Source organism: Netta rufina (assembly GCF_964035555.1).
Source record: "Netta rufina genome assembly, chromosome: 25".
Classification (NCBI taxonomy): Eukaryota; Metazoa; Chordata; class Aves; order Anseriformes; family Anatidae; genus Netta; species Netta rufina.
The window spans coordinates 6926466-6950251 of NC_140149.1; the positions used below are offsets into that span (position 1 = coordinate 6926466).

The 23786-nt window shown below is 57.7% G+C and overlaps 3 protein-coding genes across 3 annotated transcripts in view; 2 read left to right on the plus strand and 1 right to left on the minus strand.

The window, feature by feature from the left end:
• The first annotated feature begins 11 nt into the window (after window positions 1-11).
• On the plus strand, window positions 12-7999 carry RNF214 (ring finger protein 214). Its single transcript, XM_084301659.1, has 15 exons — window positions 12-132; window positions 270-537; window positions 622-681; window positions 1499-1639; window positions 2312-2451; window positions 3456-3524; window positions 4229-4325; window positions 4508-4596; window positions 5055-5145; window positions 5565-5663; window positions 6026-6402; window positions 6577-6712; window positions 7016-7123; window positions 7480-7575; window positions 7835-7999. Exons 1-15 carry the CDS (start codon window positions 62-64, stop codon window positions 7898-7900), a joined length of 1908 nt encoding a protein of 635 aa, XP_084157785.1. The 5' UTR covers window positions 12-61; the 3' UTR covers window positions 7901-7999.
• A 396-nt stretch (window positions 8000-8395) lies between these two features.
• Window positions 8396-17158, minus strand: BACE1 (beta-secretase 1). The gene is made up of 9 exons (XM_084301660.1): window positions 16781-17158; window positions 13979-14067; window positions 13591-13807; window positions 13257-13394; window positions 12998-13132; window positions 12596-12697; window positions 12312-12461; window positions 12049-12220; window positions 8396-11934 (listed from the first exon to the last, which is right to left on the minus strand). The coding sequence occupies exons 1-9, from the start codon at window positions 17045-17047 to the stop codon at window positions 11693-11695; spliced, it is 1512 nt and encodes a 503-aa protein (XP_084157786.1). The 5' UTR covers window positions 17048-17158; the 3' UTR covers window positions 8396-11692.
• Window positions 17159-18345: 1187 nt separating this feature from the next.
• Window positions 18346-23786, plus strand: part of CEP164 (centrosomal protein 164) — a 37080-nt gene continuing 31639 nt past the window's right edge. The window contains exons 1-4 of the mRNA XM_084301491.1: window positions 18346-18433; window positions 18799-18910; window positions 19347-19557; window positions 20489-22171. Coding sequence (XP_084157617.1) covers window positions 18352-18433; window positions 18799-18910; window positions 19347-19557; window positions 20489-22171 — 2088 coding nt within the window. The 5' untranslated portion in view covers window positions 18346-18351. The remainder of the gene's footprint in view (window positions 18434-18798; window positions 18911-19346; window positions 19558-20488; window positions 22172-23786) is intronic.

Consider the following 23786-nt stretch of genomic DNA (forward strand, 5'->3'; position numbering starts at 1 on the left):
GAGGCCCGGGCCGGGCGGAGCCGAGCCCCGGCCCCCGGCCCCCCGGCTCCCAGCCCCAGCCATGGCCCTGGAGCGGCCGCAGGACGAGGGCCCCGCCGCCGCCCCGCGGCTCAGCGAGCCCGGCCCCGCCAGGTGGGCACCGAGGGGCCGGGTGGTGCCCGGTGGTGCCCGGTGCCTGCTCCGAGCGGTGCCCGGTGCCGGTTTGCTCCGAGCGGTGCCCGGTGCTGGTTTATTCCGCGCGGTGAGCGCTGTGTGTTTGCCCCGAGCAGCCCCGGCAGCCGCGGCGAGGCAGCGGCCGGAGGAGACGCGGAGCCCGCGGCCACCCCCGGCGAGGCCCCGGCGCCGTCGGGAGGCGAGGACGAGGAGGAGGAGGAGGAGGAGGAGGACGAGGAGAAAGAGGAGGAGGAGGAGGAGAGGGGGGAGGAAGGCCCGGGCCCCGGCGGCGGCCCCCTTCCCCCCTCGGCCGGCGGAGGGGCGGCGGAGGAGCCCGAGCCCGAGGCGGCCCCCGCGAAGCCGTCGCAGCACATCGCGGTGCAGGTGGGGGCCGGGGGCACAGCGGGGGCCCTGCCCCTGCCCCCCGGGGCCGGCCGGGCCGCTGACGGGCTCCGTGTGCCTCCGCAGACCGACTTCAGGACGGCCGATGCGGACGCCGGCACGGAGCAGGACATCGAGAAGAACCTGGTGGGTGCCCCTCTTGGCGCTGGGGGCTCGGCCCGGCTGGTTTTGCTGAGCACGGGTGACAAAAAGGCTCCCGCGGTGCTCACGCCGTTGGCAAAAGTGACCCGAATTCGGAGCCGCCGCAGAGCGGTGGTGGCAGGGACAGCGTGTGTGGTACTTGGCGGCTCTGGTGTGTCCTATAGCTGATACGTGAGCATGAGCGATCATCCCTAGCTAGTATCTGGCCAAGAAAGATCATCCCGGCAATTCGGCAGGTGCCTGATGTGAATTTTGGGCTCTCTCTGGCTGCTCAGCAAGCGAAACGCTGCTGGTTTGTTTCTAAATACCTTGTGTATGGAACAAAAGCATTCCCACCCAAGCTGTGGATTTTTGTTATTTTGCGTACCAAATCATCCCAGAGAGTTGGGAAAAATTTAAAAATGCTCGCAGGATGTCCCACAGCTAAATTTTATAGCACCGTGCTGGTGAAGGAAGTGGCTGGAGGCAGGGTTGCTCCTGGCGCTGGGCATCCTGATGTGGCTCCCCTGCCCTTCCCACAGGGTGTTTTTTCTCGTTTAAATACCAGCCTCGGCCTTCTTGAGCTGCCCTCTTTTGCAGAGGAGATGCAGTGGCAGCTGCAGCTCCAGGCAGTGCCTCCGTTCATCTTCTCTGACCTACAGAGTCTGAGCCTTGAAAGTGGGAGTCGATAACGTGGCTCTTGGTACAAACCTTGGCGTCCAGTGGGCTTCCACACCCTGCTGAGCTTTCCTGCTTGCAGCCGTGCTGTCTCTGGTGTGAGGGAAGGGGAAGGTTCTCCCTGAATGTCTGCTCTCCCCTGCAGGACAAAATGATGTCTGAGAGGGCTTTGCTGAAGGAACGTTACCAGGAGGTGCTGGACAAACAGAGGCAAGTGGAGAACCAGCTACAGGTACAGCTTAAGCAGCTCCAGCAGCGGAGGGAGGAGGAGATGAAGAACCACCAGGTATTTAGCAAAATCTTTCTGTGTAACCTGCCCCTTAGCCCTGCACGATGAAGGTGGGCTGATTTGGCCTTGTGCGCCCACGCAAGTACATTTTGTAGCATTAAGGATAGGTCCCTGCCCAAATCCGAGTGCTGAGCCTGAGCAGTTCAGAAGTAAGTTACGATACAGCATCTCACGTATATGGCTGTTCCTGCTGCTGATCTTGCAACATCTCTTCAACAAGCACACGAGCTTTTCCCCGTGAGAGCTGGTGGAAAGGGCGGTGTGAAGTGAGGAGAACTAACTCCATAGCGTTGTTTGGGTCTCTGTAGTCACTGCTCACAGATCCCTAGCTTAATGAGATTCGCAACTAGCTCTGCGGTGGCTCAGGTTAGGATAAAAGGAACCGTCAGTGGTCTATCGCCTAGAAATAGAGCAGGGAGCAGGAGTGCCCCAGAGTTCTTCTAAGGAGACAGGAGAACGTGTGGTTCAGACTTTCTGTCTGTCTCCCCTGTTTCCTCATGATAACCTCTATGAATCATGTCTGGATCTGCTAAAAAGAAAGATTCTGATGATGCATGTAATCTCATAATCTCTCTTCAATTTGGCTAAGATATTAATGGATTTAAAAACAAAGAAAAACATTACTTGGGAGTTCTGCTCTTCATTGGTGCGATGCTTGTGTTGCCCTAGGAGATTTTGAAAGCAATTCAGGATGTTACAATCAAGCGAGAAGAGACAAAGAAGAAGATGGAGAAAGAAAAGAAAGAATTCCTGCAGAAAGAGCAGGATCTGAAAGCAGAAATTGAGAAACTCTGCGAGAAAGGCAGAAGGTATTAGTATGAAAAAAAAAAAAACAAATAATTTTTTTAGGAAGAAAAGAATAAGTTAGCTTTGATGTATATCTGATCAAGTAAAAGAGGATCACTTGAAACTTGTTGGAAGCAGTGAGTGTTTTGCTGAGTATGTCAGGATGGGCCTGTGCAGTTCTGAGTGGATTCAGCTATGGCAGAGCAGCTTTTGTGTACAGCCAATCTCAAAATGAAATTCCGGGCAGCAGGTTAGATACCTGTTAGATATTTGTATGGACAGAACTTGGCAAAAATAACAACAGTTCTGCTGTGTTCTGCTGCATCTTTGTGAGTCCACAGCCTTTCAGCAGGGGGCAGGGCTGTTCAGTGACAGTGTCAGGGTTAGGGTCTTGTTGTTTTCTGTTGTACATTTCTTGGTTTCTTGTGAGTTTCCTGCTTAAGCAGCCTACCTGTACCTAATGGTTCGAAAGATTGGGCTGCAGTCAGACCTTGCTGTGAGGCAGGCAGCGTGCTCTGTGCAAAGAGTCTGGCTGGTTTCAGAGGGGTTCTAAAGCAGGCAGCGCAGTTTGTTTGCAGAGAGCTTAAGGTTCCTTTGGATGGTGAATTTGTGCTTTTATAGAGCCATTCTGACACGTCTTCAAGGTCTGGATTTTTTTAATTTTAATTTTTGAGGGCTCAGTGATGTTTATGGATAAGCTGTTTCAGTAAGGGCTCCGAGTACTCTGCCTGTTTCCCCTGAGTGAACTGTTGCAAAGTACACATCAGGGCGGCACAGCTCTGTGCTGGGCTCGGGTTAAGCACTACAGTCGTTGTGCAGTGTCATAATACAGCAACGTTTTTGCTCATGAGGATGTTAGCGATTGAACTATTCAATACGTGTTTGAAAGCAGTCTTCAGAGTGTGCTGCTGCGTTGGGCACACAGCTGTGCAAATACGTTGTTCAAACTTGAGAGCTGCAGCGTTAGGGGCTGTGCGATAACACCGCTGCGGTGGATGGCTCCATCTGTCCTTTTTTTCTTGTGCAGGTTGCTGAAAGAACAGGAGGAGAAGGAAAACAAGATTGCTTCTCTGATTGCAGAGCAGTCTGACGAAAAGTAAGGCGCTTAGCTGTTTGCAGATTAACCGTGTTGAACGCTTCTACTTCGTTGTTTTGGCTTGGTGTGGATCTTGTGCTCCTGGCGGCACAGGCTGCAGAGGGGGTCTGACAGTGCTGTCCACTTGGGTGCCCTGGGGGTTTTATCTCCCCTTTCAGCAGGCTGGTGCTCGCGGTCTCTGGATCAAATTCTCTTTGCTCCTGGTCACAGGAAGGCTCCTGGATACTTGTTACATAAAGATCCCATAAGATTAGAATTCATACGTAGTGGATTGACTCAGCGTGTACCTGCTACCTCTGACTGAATTTCAGCTTCCCAGAAATCGGGGGAACCTATTCCTCCGTGCTGTTCCCTGCAGCTGCCCAACTGCTCTAAACTCTGGAACACTTCAGGTATTTTAGCAGTGCACGGAGGTGTTCCAGATCCAGGCGCAGGTGGAAAGGGCCACCTTTGAACTTCTACAGGAGCAGAATGACTTAGTTTGCACAGTGGTTGTCTGTGTGCTCTGGAACAGCTCACTCTTGGGACTGTGACTCATGCAGCCTTGGGAAATGTGACTGGTGTCATGGTCTGGAAGCTGTCAGTATCCCACAGTTCCACCCCATCAAGAGCTACGAGGATCAATTGGCTCTGTGGGAGTTTGTCAGCTCTCCTGTTTAAGTCATTCCAGTGCTGAAGCAGATTTGTTCTGTCTCTATTTACAGGCAGCTGTGGGAGATGGAGCTAGATAAGCTGAAGAACCAGCACAATGAAATCAACAGGAACATTCTTGAGGAGACAGAGCGGGCCTGGAAAGCAGAGGTTAGTGGATGACTTCTTACCTGCAAAGCAGTTGAAGAGGGTCTTCCTGAGGTTCTAGATGACAGACTGAATGATGACTGGTTGTGTGAAATTAGGAGCAGTTAAGGATGAGGCTCTTCACGGGGCTGGAGAAGGGGTAAGCAAATGTCAGTGCAGTAAACGTTAGTTGGGACTGTTGCTAGATCCTGTCCCTGGAGAGCCGAAAGGAGCTGCTGGTGCTGAAGCTAGAAGAAGCAGAAAAAGAAGCAGAGCTACACCTCACCTACCTCAAGTAAGTTCCTGTCTCAGAAGTGATCAGAACATTGAAATTACCTTATCTCCTCTTCTGCTTATACTGGGGATTTGACTGAAATAGTTCAGGGTTTCCTGTGGCTTTCTTTATCAACCTAATGTGATTCAGTAGTGTCACGAAATGGGTTGGTGGGGCCATGCTTATTTACTCCCTGTCGCTGTTCATCTGCTGAACATCTGCTGTGCTCTAGACCAAGTGCTGGAGGCGCTGGGTTGTCTGTGGGGTTGATGTCTCTGTCCCCCAGATCTGTCCCTGCCCTCGGGTAGCACTGTGTGCTCTCCTCTTGTGGGGTTCCTCGCCTGGGTTTGAGCTCTCCTTCCTGCCCAGAGGAGGGGAGCCCTGCTGGGGAAGGCAGGAGGGCTGGAGGAGTTTGTTGCTTTCACTTTGCTGCAAGTGAGAGCACGTTTGCAAGAGGGAAGGTTAAATTGTTCTTGCAGGTCTGCGCCACCAACGCTGGAGACCATGAGGCCAAAGCAGGAGTGGGAGATGAGGCTGAACAGGATACGAATGACAAAGGAAAGTGTCAGAGTAAGTTGCTATCAGGCAGCTCCTGGCCTATGAACGCGTGGTTCACATCAGTGCTGCTTTGTGTGCTTAATTTCAACTTTCTCAGAGAGGAGACTGAGACCCAGCACAGAGCTGTGTGCCCAAACGCGTGGCACAGTCAGCGTGTCTGTGAGCAGCTGCAGAGATCTGCCTGCCCCTTGGGGCTTGTGCGTGTGGACAGGCCACGTGGTTACTCTTTTTCTCCTTCCAGGTCCTTTTTCATTCTCTTTTGTTCTGTGAATCCAAATGACCTGCTTCGGGCCTGTGACCATTGCGGGGCTGAGAACGCTTTGCTCAGGCAGCTGTGGCAGGGGAATTTGCCTGCTGTAGGCATTCAGTGCCCAGAGCTTCCCGAGGCAGAGGCTTTGATAAATGCGTCTGTTTTCTTTTCTCTCTGCTAGGACCAGTTCAATGACCACATTCAGATGGTGAGAAATGGAACCAAGCTGAGCAGCCTCCCACAGATCCCAACCCCAACGCTGCCACCTCCGCCCTCAGAAGTGAGTGCCTCTCCAGCCTGACAAACACCAGCTTTGATCGCTGCGGCCTTTCTGCCAGGCTCTGGGGACAGCCTGTCCGTCAGCCTGTGACTGGCACTGCCTGTGCTGTGTGCACTGTGGGGGACTGCGGGATTACATTTATGGGAGCCCTGTGCTTGTCCCTTGAGGCGGCTCTGTCTGGGCTTACCTGGAGAGAAGGGGAAGGCTCTGCACAGCCCCCCCTTGTCACGAGGGTGCAGTGGCTGCTGCCTGGGGCTCAGCCCGGCTCCCGTCTGGGTCGGGAGGAAGGCACTCAGCTCTGCTCTCAGGCGGGCTTATTCTAACCAGCCTTCTCTTCCCCCATCCCCGTTTTTCTTTCTCAGACAGATTTCATGCTGACGGCATTCCAGCCCAGCCCATCCCTCACCCCCAGGCTCCCGTTCCCCATAGGACCAGTCCCCGTCCCCATGGTCATGCCGAGCGCCGATCCTCGGGCGCTCTCCTTCCCTCTCCTGAGCCCCGCCATCTCCAGGCCCAACCAGCCTTCCCCTCCGCTGCCTGCTTCCCAAGGAAGGAACAGCCCCGTCGTGGCATCGCTCATCGGCACCCACAGCCCCCACATGACTCCTGCTGCCTCCATCCCTCCTCCGCCGGGCCTGGGAGGAGTGAAGGTCACTCCAGAGTTCCCCAGGCCGCAGCCGGCGGACAAGCTGGAGAAGCTTTTGGAGAAGTTGCTGGCTCGGTTTCCGCAGTGCAACAAGTACGTGCCCCGTGCTGCCCTCCCGGAGGATGGAGGCGTGTGTGGGAGATGTCAGCTGGGGCGGGGGGCAGCGGGGTGCTGTGCCAGAGCCTTCCCCCGGCACGGGGCTGGCTGGCTCGCGGTGTCCTCGGCCCGTTGGTGGGGGGCAGCTCTCAGCAGGCTGCTGTTCTGCAGGGCCCAGCTCACCAACATCCTGCAGCAGATCAAGACGGCTCGGAGGACCATGGCGGGGCTGACCATGGAGGAGCTCAACCAGCTGGTGGCCGCCAAGCTGGCGGAGCAGCAGGAGCGGGCAGCGGCCGGCGCTCAGGTGGGAGAGCTGGGGGGGTGCTGGGGGGCTGCAGGGAAGGGGAGCCGGGGTGGCAGCGAGAAGTTTGCTGTTCCCTTCTTGTGCCTTGGCTCCCTGCAGGCTGAGCTGCACGGGGCTCACTGCTGGAACCACGCAGAGCTCAGGCTCGGGCTGCGTGCTGCAGGTTGTCCTGGGGGTTCCCCTCTCTGCTGACTGTGGTGTTGGCTCTAGGGGGAGTTTTGCCCTGTGTCAACGTGGGGTGGCTCAGCCTCAGGCGTCCTTTCCTTCTGCACTGTTGGTAACGCCTCGTTTGCCTCCCCACAGCCTCTCAGTCGAATCAGGGCCCCCATGTTTTCTGCTCCGCTGCCTCAGATCAGCACGCCCATGTTCCTGCCCCCAGCCCAGGTGGCTTACCCTGGGACAGCATCACATGTAAGATTGTTGTTGTTGTTTTGCCTTCCTAGAGCACCTCACCATCCCCAGGGAAAGCTACCTGGGGAGGGAGCCCCTCTGAGGAGTGCCCAAAGGGACGAGCCAGCGGGGTTGGGACCTCTCTCTCCTCATGTAGCTGCTCTTGCTGGTGGGGTGGAAGGGACGGGTTCGCAGCTGGGGGTCTGCGTGCCCTGCGTGGGGGAGGAGGGAATGGCTGCAGGACTGGTGGGCAGGGGGAGGAATCGGGCAAACTGTGGCCCCTGGCATGAGCCAAGTAGCTGGGACGCGTCCTGTGGGACCTGAGGTGTGCTGTGTGACTGCTGTGACTGCTCCGTGTTCCCTCGCTGTCCCCCCAGAGCCCCGCTGCCTGTAAGCTGTGTCTCATGTGCCAGAAGCTCGTGCAGCCTGGTGACCTTCACCCCATGGCCTGCTCGCATGTGCTGCACAAGGAGGTGAGTGTGCTTCCCTGCTGCGTGCGCGTCGTTCTGTTCCCTGTGATGGTTCCCAGCAGATCGTGGTGGGCTGCTGGGTTGGAAAGGGGCTCCCTTGTCGCAGTGACCTTTCCACGGGGGCTGTTTCTAAGGAGCAAAGCAAACCCTCCCTTCAAATGAGTGCCCCTTGCCAGCACTGCTCTGGAAAAGCAATGCCACGCTCCGCTCACAGCGCCTCTGAGTTGTGCCAGTGGCTCCTGACTCATTCTCTCTCTTGCAGTGCATCAAATTCTGGGCGCAAACCAACACAAATGACACTTGCCCCTTTTGTCCAAGTCTCAAATGACGGCTACTCGAACAAAGTGGTCCCGCGGGAGGAGTTGCTGTGAATAGACAGGATCAGTTCTAAGATTTCTACAGTTCTATATTTATACGACCATGTATACACATGTACATTTTTATTATATAGGTAATGTGTGTATAGAAAGTCTGTATACATACAAATTCATAAATAAAGTGTGTATATTATGCAGTGAGCTGGTGCTGCTCCTCATTTCTTCGTTTGTAGCCTTACTGGCTTCCTTTCTAACGTGTGTTAAAGCCAAACCTCCTCGCTGGGGCTTCAGGGGCTGCTGTAACTCCCTCTCCCCCCTGGCTGTGTGTATTCCTCCCTGGGGGCAGTGCTCCCCCCAGCTCCACACTTCCCACAACCGTTCCCTTGGCAGGACGTCTCCCATCGCCCCCCCCCACGCCACGTCCAGCTGGGGCTGCTTGTGCTCGGAACGGTTCCCCTCTGAGCAACGAACAGGTTCTAGCAGCAAAGTATTTTTGTCTTTCTTTTTTTTTTTAATGTAATAATTTACCGTGTTAACATTCATTGTTCTTACACAGACGATAGGTTACAGAGTACTGGAGTCTACAGCGGCAGCCTGCGGTAGCCATCCCCATCCCTCCTCCCGCTGGGCAGAGTCCTGCACACGCTTTCACCTGGTGCTTCCTGGTGTAACTCCGGGTCCTGGGGAAGGAGCACTGGGGCGTGAACAAATTTGGCTGTGCTGCAGCTCAGGATAACCAACCAGTTGCAGATTCTACTTTTCCCTTTCCTGGCCTTTCTCCTAAAACACGGGCTGGGGCACCAACCCTTTCTCCATGGATTTCGGTGGGCTCACGAGGTGCTCAGCACCACTTAAAATCTTGCACTTACTCTGTAGTGTTTTCTTTTCCTTTTTTTTTGCAGTCTGTAGCACAAATTCAGCTCTGCTAGAAGCAGCTTTGCCTCGGGGCTGGTCAGTGCAAGCACTGCCAGGGTACCTACGGCGTGCCTGAATTTGGCCACAGCCTGAATCTCTCTATGCGTGCACACACACACTTGTCAGCATGTTTTAAGGCAGTGGGCCACAACAGAGTCTCTGGGCTCCTGGGGAGGGTCCTGGGCAGGCACAGGGGTGTGGAGGTGTGTGTGCACTCTGCAATTGCATAACTTTGCTCTCGCGCTGGAGATGAATTGCTGCATGAGCGGAGTTCGGGAGCACAGCACGGGAACTGGGGGCTGTTCCCAGACCCAGCGAAGGGGGATGGTTTAGGGGTGCGTGTAATGAGCTGTGGGGGCAGTTCCCAGGGTTAGGGCTGGGTTGCCTCTTCTGTGGTCTCCTACCCTGTGTTTTCTCCTGCCTTGCTCACGGGCTCCCTCCCTGCTTTTTTGAAGAAATTTAAGCAAAGGATTTCGTTAACAAGCTTGATCCCTGGTGATTACTGTAGGCTTGTAATGCTCCAGCCCTTGTCCCCGGCTGAACTCGGGGCTCAGCTCTGCCCAGGCCCCAGCACCACAGGTAGCTCTGACTTTCGCTTGTGGCTGAGCGTTGCCTGTTCAGTGAGTGAATCTCGCTGCTAAAAACAAAGCACTTGCACGGCCGAGGCTGAGAAGGGAGGAAAGTGAGCGCTATCAGCTGCTCTGGGGAAGGGAGGAGGGGGCTGCAGGGGGGCTGTGACAGAGGAAGAAAGGGAGGGTTGTTCTTTCACTCCGTAAAGCCCTCCCTTTGCTGTATGAACAAGATGAGGGCAGAACTGCCTCCTCTGCCAAGCGTCCTCTCAGCTCGAGAACCACCACACCGATCCAGCTGTGCCCTCCTGCACCCCTCCGTCCTTACCCCCAGATCACTTACACACAAAACTCCCTCTGAACCCAACTCCAGGTCACCTACGAGCCGTGAAGTGCTTCCATCCAAGCGTGCCGCTGCCCAGCAAGCCCCGGGCTTGGGTGGTGGCCAAGGCCCTAGATTGTGCAGAGGGCTAGAAGTATTTAAAAACAACAAAACAGGACCAAATCCCCTACCGGTGGGTTTGGAACAGTGGCTTTCGGCGCTAGAATTAAAAATATAGCTATATGTAAATATTGTACAGGTGAGAAGCGACCGCTACTGGTACCCCTGTGTGCAGCAGGCACCTGCTATATACACGCCGTGGTTCCGCGCAGCTGTACTACCAGTGACTTGCAGTGTAAAAAAAAAAAAAGAAAAACAAACCAAACAACCCCCTAAAATAATAAATACAACCACGTCTTTAAAAAACAATAACCGCTGCAGTCCCCAGAGCCACCTCCCGTTGCCTAAAGCTGCCGGGGGGGGCTCGTGCCTCGAGAGCAGGAGCCCGGGTCCGAGCGTGGCTGGTGCCAGGGCGCGAGCGCAGCAGCACGGGGCCGCCGCGGGTCCGGCCGGCTGGTGAGGCGAGGCAAGGCAGCAGCTGCAGGCGGGGGCCACCGAGCCCGGCCCCGGCCCCCCTATGGCTTTCAAACAGGCGAGTGGGCTTGGGGAAGGGGCCGGCGCCGGGCTGCAGCGCTCGGCTCCCTCCCGGCACTCGGTTTCTGCTTGTTCCAGGCTGTGCAGCGCGAGGGGAAAGCTCCTTCCTTCGTTCCCCGTGCAGTCCGAGGGCTGCGAAGCGCAGGGAGGAGAGCCCCGCGGCCCGCAGCAGAGGCTGTTGTCCCCAGGCCCGGAGGGCAGCAGCCACCAGCTTCTACGTGGCAAATGCTGTCGGTGCTGGAATGGAGGTGAGGCAGGTCCCAGAGGGTGGGAGGGCGGCTGTTCCTGTCCTGGAGGCAGCCAGGGCAGGGGGAGCAGAGCCTGGGGCCGGCAGCAGGGGGAGGACAGGGCGGGAGGGCAGGGCAATGCCACGGGAAATGTCAGAGCCAGCGGGGTACAGGAGAGCAGGATGGGAGCAGCCGCTAGGAGAGCGCCCTGCCTGCCTCCCTGCATCCCCGGGCAGCTCCAGGCTGGCACCGGGGGCGAGTTCCCAAAAGCCCGGGGCTGGGAGGGAGGCTCTGGAGGTGCACTCGCTGGAGTCCAGCTCACAGGCGTCCCGGGGAGGGGAGCTGCGTGGGGAAGGCACAGCCACAGCGCACATGCACACGCGCACACATCACTACACCGAGGGCCCAGGCCAGCAGCTTCCCTGCGGAGCAGGCTGAGGAGGGCAGGGACACGGGCTGGGGAAGGGGACAGGCATCAGCTGGACTCTACCACACTTGGCAGGCCTGGGCAGGACAGCGAGGGAGAGCCCAGCTCAGCCTTGTACCGGAGCAGAGAGCTGGACCCGGCCCTACCGGGGGCTGCAGGCTGACAGGGTCGCTGTGCTGTCACCCCCCAACTCCCACCCTGGTTCTGCAGGTCCCAGATAAAAGCAGCTGCAGCCTGGGGCTCCCCTGGCTGCCCTCACACATGCTGCTTCCCCACAGGCTGCAAGCACACGCTGAACACGTGCTCGTGGCCGGCTACAGGTCAGCAAGGGGTGGCTGGTGTCAGGAACCAGGGCAGAGCCCTGGAGCACAGAGGGGGATCCTAACAAAGGGATCAGATCTCCACCTGCTCCCCAGCCTGTCCTGCTCCCCAAATGCTGCCCTAGCTGATGGTGACCCAGGGACACAAGGGCCTCACCTCGAGGCTGGCCTGCTCCTGGCACTGGGTCACTCCTGGCCCGCTAGACCCAAAGGGCACAGCGTCCCCTGGGGCCAGGAGGGCTTCAGCTGACTGTCTGAGCTCCCCACGCTGCTGTCCTGCCTCTGTTCTCCAGCCTTCAAAAAAGGACCTACCTCTCCTCGCCCCGCTACCTCACCTGCGGGCCCCGGGCCTGCCCCCAAGCTCCGGTGTCACTTCAGCAAGGATATGTCGTCGGCAAAGTCGTCGTGGTCCCGCCGCAGGCAGTGGAAGCAGCGCCACTGAAAGACCATGAGGCAGAGAGGCAGCATGAACAGGGCGCAGATGGCTGCCATGACGTAGGCGATGGTCATCAAGGTGGACTCGTCCGTCTGCGGGATGTTGTAGCCGCAGTCCTCCATGTTGGAGTGCAGGTAGGGCCCCTCCACTGCGGCCGTCCGGAACTCGTCGTGCACTGCGGGCAGGAGAAGGCAGGGCTCTGCTCACTGTGGGACTGCTGCACGTTCACACCCCTTCCCCCCTAGCTCCCCTCTTCCCTCGTTCCCCTCTCCCTGCTTCCCCCCCTCACCGTGGCAGGCGCTGACAGCGAAGCCGATGCGCTTGCGGGCGCGGTCGAAGACCACGTAGAAGCCCTCCATGATGACAGCGCCCATGACGGTGCCGGTGGAGGACTGAGAGATGGCGAACTTGTAGCAGTCGTCCTGAGAGGTGGCCACATCCTCCACCGGCCGCAGGTATTGCTGCACCAAGGGAAGCTCTCAGCTCCGGCCCCGGGACGCAGGGGCAGGGCAGGGGCCGTGCCCACCCCGCACAGCCCGGCGCGGCGCTCACCTGGGGCAGGATGGTGATGCGGAAGGACTGGTTGGTGGCCTCCCCCATCAGGTAGAGGGACAGGACGGGGAAGATGTGCCAGGGCGTGGTGCCGACCTGCCAGCAAACCAGCTGCTCCCCCAGCCAGAAGCCGTCTGGGAATTTCTCCGTCTGCAGGAGGGGAAGGGGAGGTGAGGGGGAAAAAAGCTGAGATGCTGGGGCTGGTGACGGGGGCTGGTGATGGGCAGCCACCCCGCCCGCAGCACCACACCAGGGCCGGGGCTGATTTCGGGGGCCACACTGACCGAGGAAGCTGTTTTGATGGATTTCACCGCAGCCTCAAACACCTTCTTCGGCAGCCGGAGGTTGGTGGTCCCGCTGTCCACGATGCTCTTGTCGTAGTTGTACTGGGGGCAGCACGAGGAAGAGTGAGCCAGACCCAACGCCCCAGCACAGCTCCTCTCCTCCCTCCCAGCACCCGACTGCTCTGCCTACCCCTGCACAGCTACCGAGGCTGGGCCAGGGCCAAGCTCTGCTTTCCGTGGCTCGAAGCCCAGGCTCTGGTCTCAAGCAGCCTGCTGCCCTCAGCCTCCTTCAGCAAGGAGCCACCGAACCACGGGCACCCCCGGCATTCACTGCCCTGGGTGACTCGAGCCATAACCGAAGGACAAACGCCTCCAGCAGGGAGGTTCCCCCGTGCCCGTCACCTCTTTGCAGTCCATGTTCAGGTCCTGCCCGTTGACCTCCAGCCTGACGATGATCACCTCGTAGTACCACTCCTTGCGGATGGGCGTGTACCAGATGTCGCCCACGTAGAGCGAGCGGTCGATGCCGCCGATGATCTGCGGTGGGGACAGAAAGGTGTTGCCACCACGGGTCACCACCTCCAGCCAGGGCACGTCCCACCCGGCCAGCCCTGCCCTCGGGGACAGCTGCCAGGCCGGCTCCTCGCTGCACACCACTTACCATGCTGCCCCCCACCGCCGCCAGGGCCTCCGTCTCGTTGAGCGAGAAGCCCGCCCCGCAGAGCTGGAGGGAGAAGATGTTGGGCACCTGGGTCTGCTTCACCAGGGAGTCAAAGAAGGGCTCCAGGCTGTCGTCGGGCTGGCGGGAGGAGAAAAGCAGAGGGAGGGCAGGGATGCGTCAGTGCTGCCCCTTCTGCAGGAGGACACCCAGGAGCTGTCCTCTCGCTGGGACCCCAGGAATCACATCTCTGCACGCTGCTGAGCAGAGCTGGGCCCACGGCGGTGCAGGCAGCCCCTCCCAGGGGCAGCAGGGCCCCGGCGTGCCCAGCACTCACCCGGGCGATCTCGGCGTAGGCCAGCCCCAGGATCCCTTCCCAGTTGGAGCCGTTGATGAAGAATTTGTCCGACTCGGTGATGGCGGCGATGTTGGCTCTGACGGTGACGTTGGGGCCGTGGGGGATGGTGACCAGGTCCGTGCCCAGCTCCCCTTCCCACTTGCCCTGCGTGTAGGGCACGTAGACGCCCTTCCGCAGGTCGCGGTAGGTGCTGGACCTGCAATGGTGGCAGAGAGCCAGAGTGAAAGCAGGGCAGGGGAGCAGGTGCTTGTGGATGGCTGGGCAGCCACCCGGCAAGATGTGAGGCCACCAGCGGGGCTGGGTCACGGGCACAGGGAGCGGTGGCTGTGCTGTTCTCCCCCAGCCCCTGTCCCTGCAGCATACTCACAGCTGCCGCTGGTAGTATCTCCGGAGGAAGGGGTGAGGCGCAGCTCCCACGGCGAAGTTACTGCTCCCGGTGTCCACCAGGATGTTCAGCTGGAGAAGGAAGAGAGACGGGGAGCTCGGCACCGCCGCGGGACACAGGCTGCACCCAGCACCCAGTGATGCCCTCCCCTCCCCATCCCCACCCCACGGGGCTGCCGTGCCCTGTGCCCCTCACCTGGGCAGCGAGCCTGGCTCTGCCCTCCTGCCCAGGGCATGCCCTGCTCGCCCCTGGCCACCAGGAACAGCAGGGCTCTGTGCCTGCCCCCTGGGGGGCTGTGGGGGCAGCGCTGGGACAGGCTGAGGCCGTGCTGAAGGACGGCTCGGAGCAGTTGTGCAAGAGAGGGCTGGGTGCTGGAGCAGGAGCCGGTGGCAGCAGGTGCTGCACAGAGCAAACAGCGCCGGGCTCTGCGCAAACACCCTGAGCAACCCTGGCCTTGGACCCTGCAACCGGCGCCGGGTACCCCCAGCTGGAGGGGGCAGCAGCAAAACGGGGTCCCCGGGCTCCCCCTGCCAGGAGAAGCAGTTTGCTCGCCAAGCTGGGGGAAGGGGTGCTCGTCCACAAGCCGCTGCAGATCGCTAATCAGCCCTCCATATGCTGAGCTCTGCTCCCGCTTCATTTCTGCCCTGGATTAGCAGCTCCCAGGCAGGCTTGGCAGGCGTCCTGCGGGGCCACGATCCCTGCCTGCGGCCCCCCTGCCCCACCGGGGACACTGCTGGAGGGCACCGGGGAGCCCAAGGGCCCGGCCCCAAGGGTTTGGTTCCCCAGCACAATCCCGGCCTTGGCCCTCGAGCTGTGGGGTCGGAGGGGAGAGGGAGGAGGGCAACGTGCTTGTGCTCACAGCACCGCTGCTGGGCTGCGGCCAGCAGAGTTGGTTCAGTGAAGCACAGACAACAGCACCCTGCACGCAGCAAGCCCTGCCATGGCACAGCACCTCCAGCAGCCGTCCTGCACCCCGTGCTGCCCACGGACCCGCTCCGAGCCAGGCAGGCATTTTGTCTGGGGGAACATCAGCCCCAGGGAGGGCTCCGAGCATCAACGTCACCCCTCTGGTCTCAGGTGAGCAGCCAGAGCAGCTCCCCGACCTTCCCCAGGCACCCTGTCACCCCGCGGGTGGCTCTGTCTGAGCTTCCATTAGCCACCTGCTCCACGCCTCGCTCCTGCTCAGCTCCAGGGCACGCGGGGAGGCGTTTCCCTGGAGAGGCACCTGAGCTGACGCTGCAGGGAGAGAGTTTTGCTCTGGAGACTTCACCTTGCCAAGAACAAGGAAGGTGTGGGGAAGCTGAGGGCACCTGCAGCTCCCCAGGACCCTCCCCAGGCTCTGCCACGTGCAGCTTTCTGTGCCTGGATGTGACAGCCCCTGCGGGCGCCTCGGCAGCAGCATTTGTGGGGTCGCGGGGGGACAAGGCAGGCAGCTGTGGCTCCGAGCCTCTGCCATCTGTCCTGGAGCTGGTGCGGGTTGCTCTGCTCCCCCCTCCTCCTGGCGCAGGGCTGCATCAGCCGGCGCTGGTGGCACGGGCACGAGCATGGAGAGCACCCAACGCGCCCAGGGACGGGGGCAGTGAGCAATGCGTTGTGGAGAGAGGCCCTGCAGCCAAAATTACAGCATGACAGGATGAAGGAGCTGCCTCGGCAGCAGCAGGATGGTGGAAAGGAAAGGCAAGGAGGGAGGTGGGCTGCACGTGGGCCTTTCAAGAGGACGCACGCATCCTCCTGGATAAACACACAGCGTGCTCCCCGGTTTCCTGCCTATGCACAAACCTTCCCTTTCATCTGAATCTCTTAATTCCATTAAAACGCCTGGAGGGATTTTGCTCCAGCACGCACGTGCGCACACCCCACAGCCACGTCTGGAAGGAGGCCAAGGCGGGGAGATGCTGCCCAAACGGGTGGCTGTGTCAGAAATCCACCAGTGCCTGGAAACAGGTGGTTCTCGCTGAAATTATTTGGCAGCTGCGACACATGGCAGGATCCGGGCAAGAGCTCCAGTAGGGCTGGATGATGAAATCATGTTTAAAACTAGATTTCAGGAATAATCTCCTTCCTCCCTAAACGTACCCTGCCAGAGCAGAAAAACACATCCTAAAGAGCCACGGATGGCACGAAACCGCCTCGAGGGACCTGATCTCTGTGGGTGCTGTCCTGTGGGCGCTGTATGAGCCCCTCCAGCCGGGGGGAACTCTGCTCCTTCTGCTGCTTTTCCCCTTCTGTTCCCAGCAGACGCGCACTGGGAGCTCACCCCCAGTGCAAAAATGTGCTGGGCACCCGAGGAAGGATGCAGAGCCCCGAGAGGTGCAGGCAGCGGGGCTGAGCCAGCCGCTGTTTCCAAACCTCTGTGGGCGCGGGGAGCTCTGGCAGAGCCGGCCTGCGCCGTGGGCGGCAGGAGCAGGGGAGCTGGCCGTGCACTTGAGGAAATTTGCCCCTCTCCAGGCGTTTCACCGGCACCCTGGGGGGTGACCTCGCTGCTGACGGCGGTGGGAGTGGGTGTCCAGCTGCAAAATCCCAGGATTTTACCCAAAACGGAGCGGAGGAGCTGGTTTCTCTGGGATGTAAGGCCGGCACACGGTGCTCAGCGCCCCTCCGGACCCCTGTACACCCCGCAAACGGTGCGGGCAGGGCAGAGCCGGGCAGGGCGGCCCCCAGCACACGAAGGACGCTGAGAAACGAGCCCGGGGCTGACGGAGCCGGGGCTGAGCCCTGCGGGTCCCCATCCCGGGGGGGGGCCGAGCCCTGCTGGGGGCCTTTAGGGGGCGGCTGGGCCCTTACCTTCTGCGGGGGGCTGCCCACCGTCATCTCCACGTAGTAGCCCTGGCCGGATTTGCCCCGCAGGTTGTCGATCATCTCCACGAAGCTCCCCCTCCGCTCGGCCGCCGCCGCCGCCGCCGCCTCGTCCTCGGGGGCCCGGCGAGCCCGGGGGCCGGGCGGCGGGGCCGAGCCCCCCCTGAGCGGCAGGCGGATGCGCGGCGGGGCCGGGCCGGCGGGCAGGGCGGCGGCGCCGAGGCACAGCAGCAGGCAGGGCCAGGCGGGAGCCATGGCGGCGCCCCCCCCCCGCCTCACAACCGCCTCAGCGGGCCCCGCGCCTCGGCCGGGCGGCCGCGCCGGGGCGGGCAGGCGGCGCGGGGCCGAGCGGGGCGCCGGGCATGGCGGAGCGACGCTCCCCGCCCCTGCGCCCGCCCGCCCAGCTCCGGACGCCGTCGCCCCGCCCGCCGGCGGCCGGCGGAGGAGTTCCGGGCGCGGAGCGGAGCCGCCCGGCACGGCCCCGGGGAGCGCGGCCTGCGCCGGGCCTGCGCCGGGCCTAGGCCGGGCCGCGGGGCCCCGGGCCCGGCGCCGCGTCGCCATGGCAACGCGCCGCGGCACCCCGCTTCGGCACGGACTACGGCTCCCGGCAGGCCTCGCGCGCGGCCCCCGCCCCTCCCGCGCTCCTCTCGGCCAATGGGACGTCGGGCGGCGCCCCGCGGGGACCAATGGCGCTCGGGAGGGGGCGGGACGTGCGGTTGCCAGGGGCAACGCGACCCGGATGCGGTTGCAGTGAGGGCCCGGGCGGCGGCGGGGCCCGGGACCGGCCCCGGTAACCACGGCAACCACGGGAACCCGGCCCGGTAACGTTGGTGACCCCGGGCCCGGTAACCGGGTGCCGGTACCCCGGTAACCCGGCCCGGTAACCCCGGCCGCAGCCGGCCCCGGGGCTGCGGGCGGCGTGAGGGAGCCGCGGGGCCCTGAGGGGCTGGTAACGGGGGGCAGGGGACGGGGGCAGGGAGCTCAGCCCCGCTGTCCTCCCTCCCTCCCTCCTTCCCTGGGAGGACCCCAGGTCCCCTGGGGGTTGGTGCTGCCGGGAGCCCCTTCCCCCCGGCCTCAGAGCGGGTGCAGGAGTTTGAAGGGATCGGTCCTGGCCCTGCCCTGCTCCCCGTGTCCGAGCAGCGCACAGCCAGCCGGCGGGCTCCATCCCCACTACCGAATGAAGAGATAAAAAGCCAGAAGTAAGTGCAAGCGGCCTTTACCTTTTGTAGGAGAGGCGTGGAAACACGCTGACAAACAGCGTAGCATCGTGCCCTGCTTGGTGCTGTTAATTAGCTTCTAGGCTGTGGGTTGTTCCCCGCTGCTTCAGCCGTGCCCTCTGCCTTTCCCAAACCCCGCCAGTTCCAGCTGCCTGCCCCGTGTTCCCCCCATCTGCATCTGTGCTTGGCACCCCCAGCTCACCCCGTTCCCCTTCACGGCCCCAGCGCTGTTTCTTCTGGGGCTTTGCCACTGTGTGACGAGGAAGTGTTGTTTCTGCCTGACTGCAGTTGTCTGTTGTGATTTTGGGGTTGTTTCCTTCCTGCCACCAGGTGCAGGGAGCCATGGCAGGAGCTATGGTACGCATCGGAGACCAGCTCATCCTGGAAGAAGATTACGACGAGACGTACATCCCCAGCGAGCAAGGTAGCAGATGCTCGGCCTCCTGGGAGCTGCAGGAGGGGACTCAAGCTTGCCAAACCATTTCTAGGCCTATTAAAGAAATGGGAGCTGGGGAGAGCATGAGCCAAAAGGGCAGAAAGAAACGGAATTTCATGTAGAGTTGAGAAATGAGCTTTTTGATTGGCAGGGATATTTGACAGCTCGCAGCCTCCGTCTCCCTGCTTCACCAGCCTGGTAGGACACTGACACGCAGAACCATTTTGACTTTGAGCAGTGTCCTTTCAGGACTGGGATTTCCCATTGTGTCCATAGCTTTAGCTGAGGAAGTTGGCTTGGTTGTGTACTGCCTGGTGTAGTCTAGCTCCACAGATTCCCGTTCTGTTTCCTAGAAATCCAGGATTTTGCAAGGGACATCGGGATCGACCCTGAGAAGGAGCCGGAGCTGATGTGGCTGGCCAAGGAAGGCATTGTGGCCCCGTTACCGCCCGAGTGGAAGCCCTGGTGAGAGCTCTCTGTCAGGAGCTGCTTTGTAAGGTTGCTGGCCTCTCCTGGCCTCCCTGCTGAGCGCTGCCTGTTGGGGTGTCAGAGCAGGGCGCCAGGTGGGAAGTGAGGATAACACAGGCACTTCCTGGGGATGGGAGAGCTCAGTTCTTCCTGGGGTGGTGGAAGAAGAAGAAAGAGGGTTTGAGAAGTTGGATAAGGACGTGAGCAGTCTCCAGGAGAGCTGCTTCCCACACTGATGCCTCTGGGTTCTTGCAGACGTTGTGCTCCTGTTCACTGAATGCAGGGTGGTCACGTTGCTCCGTAGGAATATTTTTAGAGCCTTCAGAAACCCTTGAATGAAGCCATGTCCTTGTGCAGAGCACAGAGCTGCTGCTTGCGCGCACAGAGCTGCTGTGCTGGTCCTTCATGTTCTCACGCTGTGTTTGCTGTGCAGCCAGGATATCACTGGTGATATCTACTACTTCAACTTTGCTAACGGCCAGTCCACGTGGGACCACCCCTGCGATGACCACTACAGAGAACTTGTCACTCAGGAGCGAAAGAAGCTGCTGGCACGCGGCGGTTTGAAAAAGAAAGAGAAGAAGAAGAAAGACAAGAAAGAAAAGAAAGACAAGAAGGAAAAGCAGGCACTGAAGCGACCCGCTGTAAGTAGGCCCTGCTGCCTGCAGTGGCTCTGGGGAGCAGCAGGAAGGCTGGCTGAGGATGAGTGGCTGTGATTTAGGGGGTGATGCTGTGCTGCTGCTGCTGCTTTGGAACGGGAACAGCGATTGCTTGCTTGCTGGGTCACGCACACACAGAAAACTTGGGAAGTTTTGGTTTAGGCGGGCACATCCTAGTGGCTGTGCCACAGCCCCATAATGTTATTGCTGAGAAGCAAGTGGGCCAAGGTGGCTGGCACCATTTGTAGCAGATATTGACTGTTCCTAAGGAAAGTTAGACAAATAACCGAATATCCTAGTAATGCTAAGGTAGAGACTTTCCAGCTTAAAAGCATTAAAAACATTTTTCATGTTAGACTTTGAACCTGAGCTTGGCTCTTGTTCATGACGTTCTGTCTTTCGGACAGGGAACAATTATTATCCTGCAATTGTGTGTGTGAGTGGAGGGAGGGGAGCTGGAAAACACTTGGAGTGCTGGAAGATTTATTTCTTTGAAGAAGACAATAAAAGGTGCCCTTGCAGTGTCCATGCACACGCTGCTGTGATACCCGGGCACTGAACACAGGTTTAGATGTGTGAGGCTCTCCTGCTCTGCTTATGGCAGCTGCGGACATAGCCAAATGCACTTTAGGTCCCAAGTGATGGCAATTCCTTCCTGCCTTCTGTTAGCCAGTCACAAGGTAAATATCAGTGGGGGAAGAGAGTGTTATTACTAAAGGCAGAGACCCAGAAAACCTCAGACCTTCGATTTGAGTATTTTCTATTATATGCAGACAGATTACTCTAAGTGCTCCAAAATTTGCACACCGATTTATATATAAACCACTGCTAATATAGCTGTACTTTAAGTAAGGGTTATATAGATACACTTACATGTAAAGTTTTAGTTGTTATTTGCTAATATTTATCTACTTAGGAAATGCAGCCAGGGATTCTTCCTTCGACACCCTTTTGTCAGATACCCTGTGCCATTCTGTCCCCTGGGCAGGAGAGCCCCGAGCCAGAACCCGATAGCCAGATTAGAAATGAAGGCCTCTTTGACAAAGGCAAAGGGAGAGCATCGTGCGTAACGGATTTGTGGAGGCAGTTTGCAGACATGTGGCCAAACAACCTGCACCCTATCCTGGTATCAGAGTTCAGCAGGCCGTACCACACCTTAACTGATGCGGTGAACATTTTAGAAAACGGCCCACCTTTTGGCAGCTTTGATGTAGACATCCACCAGGAGCAAGGTATACCTTTGGCAGTACAAGAAAATCTTTGTTCCAGTTCTCCTGACTCACAGTCTGACGATGTAGAGGTGAGGCCAACAGTGCAACCTTTGCATGTGTTAAAGAAATCCTATTCGCAAGACTTTGAGAATGTTAAAACTCCACCAGAATCCCCTGAAGACAAAATCCCGCTCTTTGATGAAAAGCTGAAAGGAAAGCAGAAGATTCAAGACATGATGGATGACTGTGTCCGTAAATCTGATCATCCTTTCTCAGCTGGAGAGGATACAGGAACTGGTGGGGATGTGAGAAGAAGTCCGAGCTTATTGCAAGCCAGAGAAGAAAGATTTTACTGCAGGAACCCTGAAATGACTCTCTTTGATGCCAGTGCCACAAATGACTGGGGTTTGCAGGAGACAGTTGATGCTCCACACGCTCAAGAAGAGCTAAGCTCCCACAGCAAAGTATCTCAGAGCAGAAGTAAGAGAAGAGATCAAGGTGGGGAGGCTTTGGCTCAAGCTAGCAGCCTCTGCAAGAGCAATGAGAGCAGCAGTGGACCTGAGAGAGAGGGCTCAAAGCAAGTGGAGCTGACGAAACTAGAAGTAGATACAAAAGGAGACAGCGTGAATGGGGTGCTAGAGAGCCTACCCACGGCCTCTGAAGAGATCGTGAGAACACAACACTGCTTCCAAGGAACAGATTCAAAGGGAGGAACTGATGTGGATCTGCATTCTGCAGTAGATCCTACATCAAAACATGTTTTTTCATCTGCCAGTGATGGCTCTAACGATGACGAAAGAGGTGGTGTGATGTCAGAGTGTGATAGCAGTGATTTGGACAGTTCTCAGAATGATAATGCACCCCAGATACTGGGAGTGAGCCATCAATTCTCCTCCCTACACAATGAGTCTGAGAGACCAAAGGACGTGTACCCTATCACAGAAGAGGCTGTGCTGCCTCCTCCCGTCCTGGGATCGTCCCCGTCTCAGATATTAAGTGCTGCCGAGAAGTCAGAGAGAGAGGGTAGCTCCAAGGACGTGAAACTGTGCCACACGTTGCAGGAAAGTGAAGAAGGTGCCAGCCCAGAACCTGAACGTGTTAGTTTTTTGGTGGATTCATGTGGGAAATGCACTGCCCAGGAGGCTAACAGTGCTGGAGTGCAAACAGAAGTGAAGGAAGAACATGGCAGGACAGGTCAAGCTCCCGGAGCACAGGGAGATAAGGTCCCAGAAGAATTGCAGGTTCCCCCTGAGAATCTCCGTCAGAGGGCTGACTGCCAGGGAAGCACCAGTCTCTGCCAGCACGTGGAAGTGGAGACGACCCAAACCAGCCAAACTGCTGAGAACTGCAGCAAAATAGAGGTTGGTGAAGGAGCAGGGAGGAACGAGGTAGGAGTAAATCCTTTGTGCTGGCACTTCTGTTGTAAACATTTCTGGAGAGCTGAGAGGGAAATCTTGATTTGTAGCTAACTTTCAGGAGCAAAGGGCGAAAGCAGACTGCTGGAAGTTATATAAGGAAACGTGACATTTGTTAGAGTGCTTGTCCTAAAGCTCAAGGGCTAGGATGAAAAATCCTTTGCTCACAGTCCTCCTTGCATGGCAAACACTGTACAATTTACATCCTGAATTAATTGTGTATTAGGACAGGTGCCTTCTGCACTAAAAAGGAGGTGATGGGCAGAAATCAAATGGGATTGCAATATTGAACACAAAATCATCTTTAATCATGGCACTAAGACCCTTTGTTGGAAGCACAATATAAACTCAATCTTTTTCTTGTAAATCCTACAATGTAAATTGAGAGTGAAATAAGTTATTTTTAGCCTAATTTTGCTCACTGAATCTCGAGGCCCAGAGCGAGTGAGTTGGTTAAGGCAATACAGAAGCTGTAAATCAAAGCCAGGTCTCCCACGTACACATCCAGTATTTTGACAAATGGTCTTTGTTCCCTCTTAAATGAGAAAAACAGGAAAAAGTTTCAATGAATTAGCTTTCCTTAAAGAGAAGGATTATTCCCAGTGGTTACAGGCGATTGATTTGCAGGCAGGTGCAGTGGAACTGAGCACAATGTAGTCCTTGGACCACTGGTGCCGTGGTCTTACGACCCCAAGATGGCTAAAGGTGTGATGGACCATCTATAAACATAACTTTCTCCTTCTGTGAAAACCAAGGACCCCCAAAAAGCTATTAGGAGCGGTGCTGCCAGTGTCAGAGAGCTGTGCCTACTGTGTGCTCTCTCAGCACATGCTCTCAGGTGCTCTCTCAGCACTTACTGGTGCTGTACACTAATGCCATGGGATATGTTCTGCACCGAGCCTCCTCGTCACTGGAAGAATGCTCCAGGTTGTTTTGTCTTTGTCAAGAAGTAATTGCTTCAAGTTAATAAAACTTACCAAATCTCTTGTTCTGAAAACAACCCCCGCCCAAACCAACAAACAACCACCACCACCAAACCCCCTGAAACAAACAAAAACCTAAAACCTCAAAAAACAACAACAAAAAACCCCAACCCTAGAAGGTCACTGTGTAGTGGTAATGAACTGCTTTGCTCTCCTATTGCAGGTACCCATCTGTGCCTCCACCAAGTTGCTAGCTTAGGTTTCTAATTAACAGTACGTGCTGGTGCTCAGTTAGCTGATAGTAACTCTGCCTATAAATACAGATGAACTGCAGATTATCCTCCAAGTTTTAATTAGCCCAGTGGAAGTGAGTTTATCTTTGCTGAAGGACAGCTAACTTCTACTGCTCTACACACATAGTTAATGGCCATCTGGTAGGAAATAATTAGTTACGCCCAGAATATGTAATTTGTTCTGTTACCATTGATGTGGCAGTGACTTGGTGGAAGAGAGATCGGTATACATTCATCTCTCTCCCCATCCCTCAGCGTGCAAGTGAATTAACTCTGTTTTCTGTCTGTAATTTCATATTAACACAGAGTACAGGAACTGTGATTTATGAATAAGCATGTGCTCTGCTGAAGGAACAGCACTTGGCTGTACTG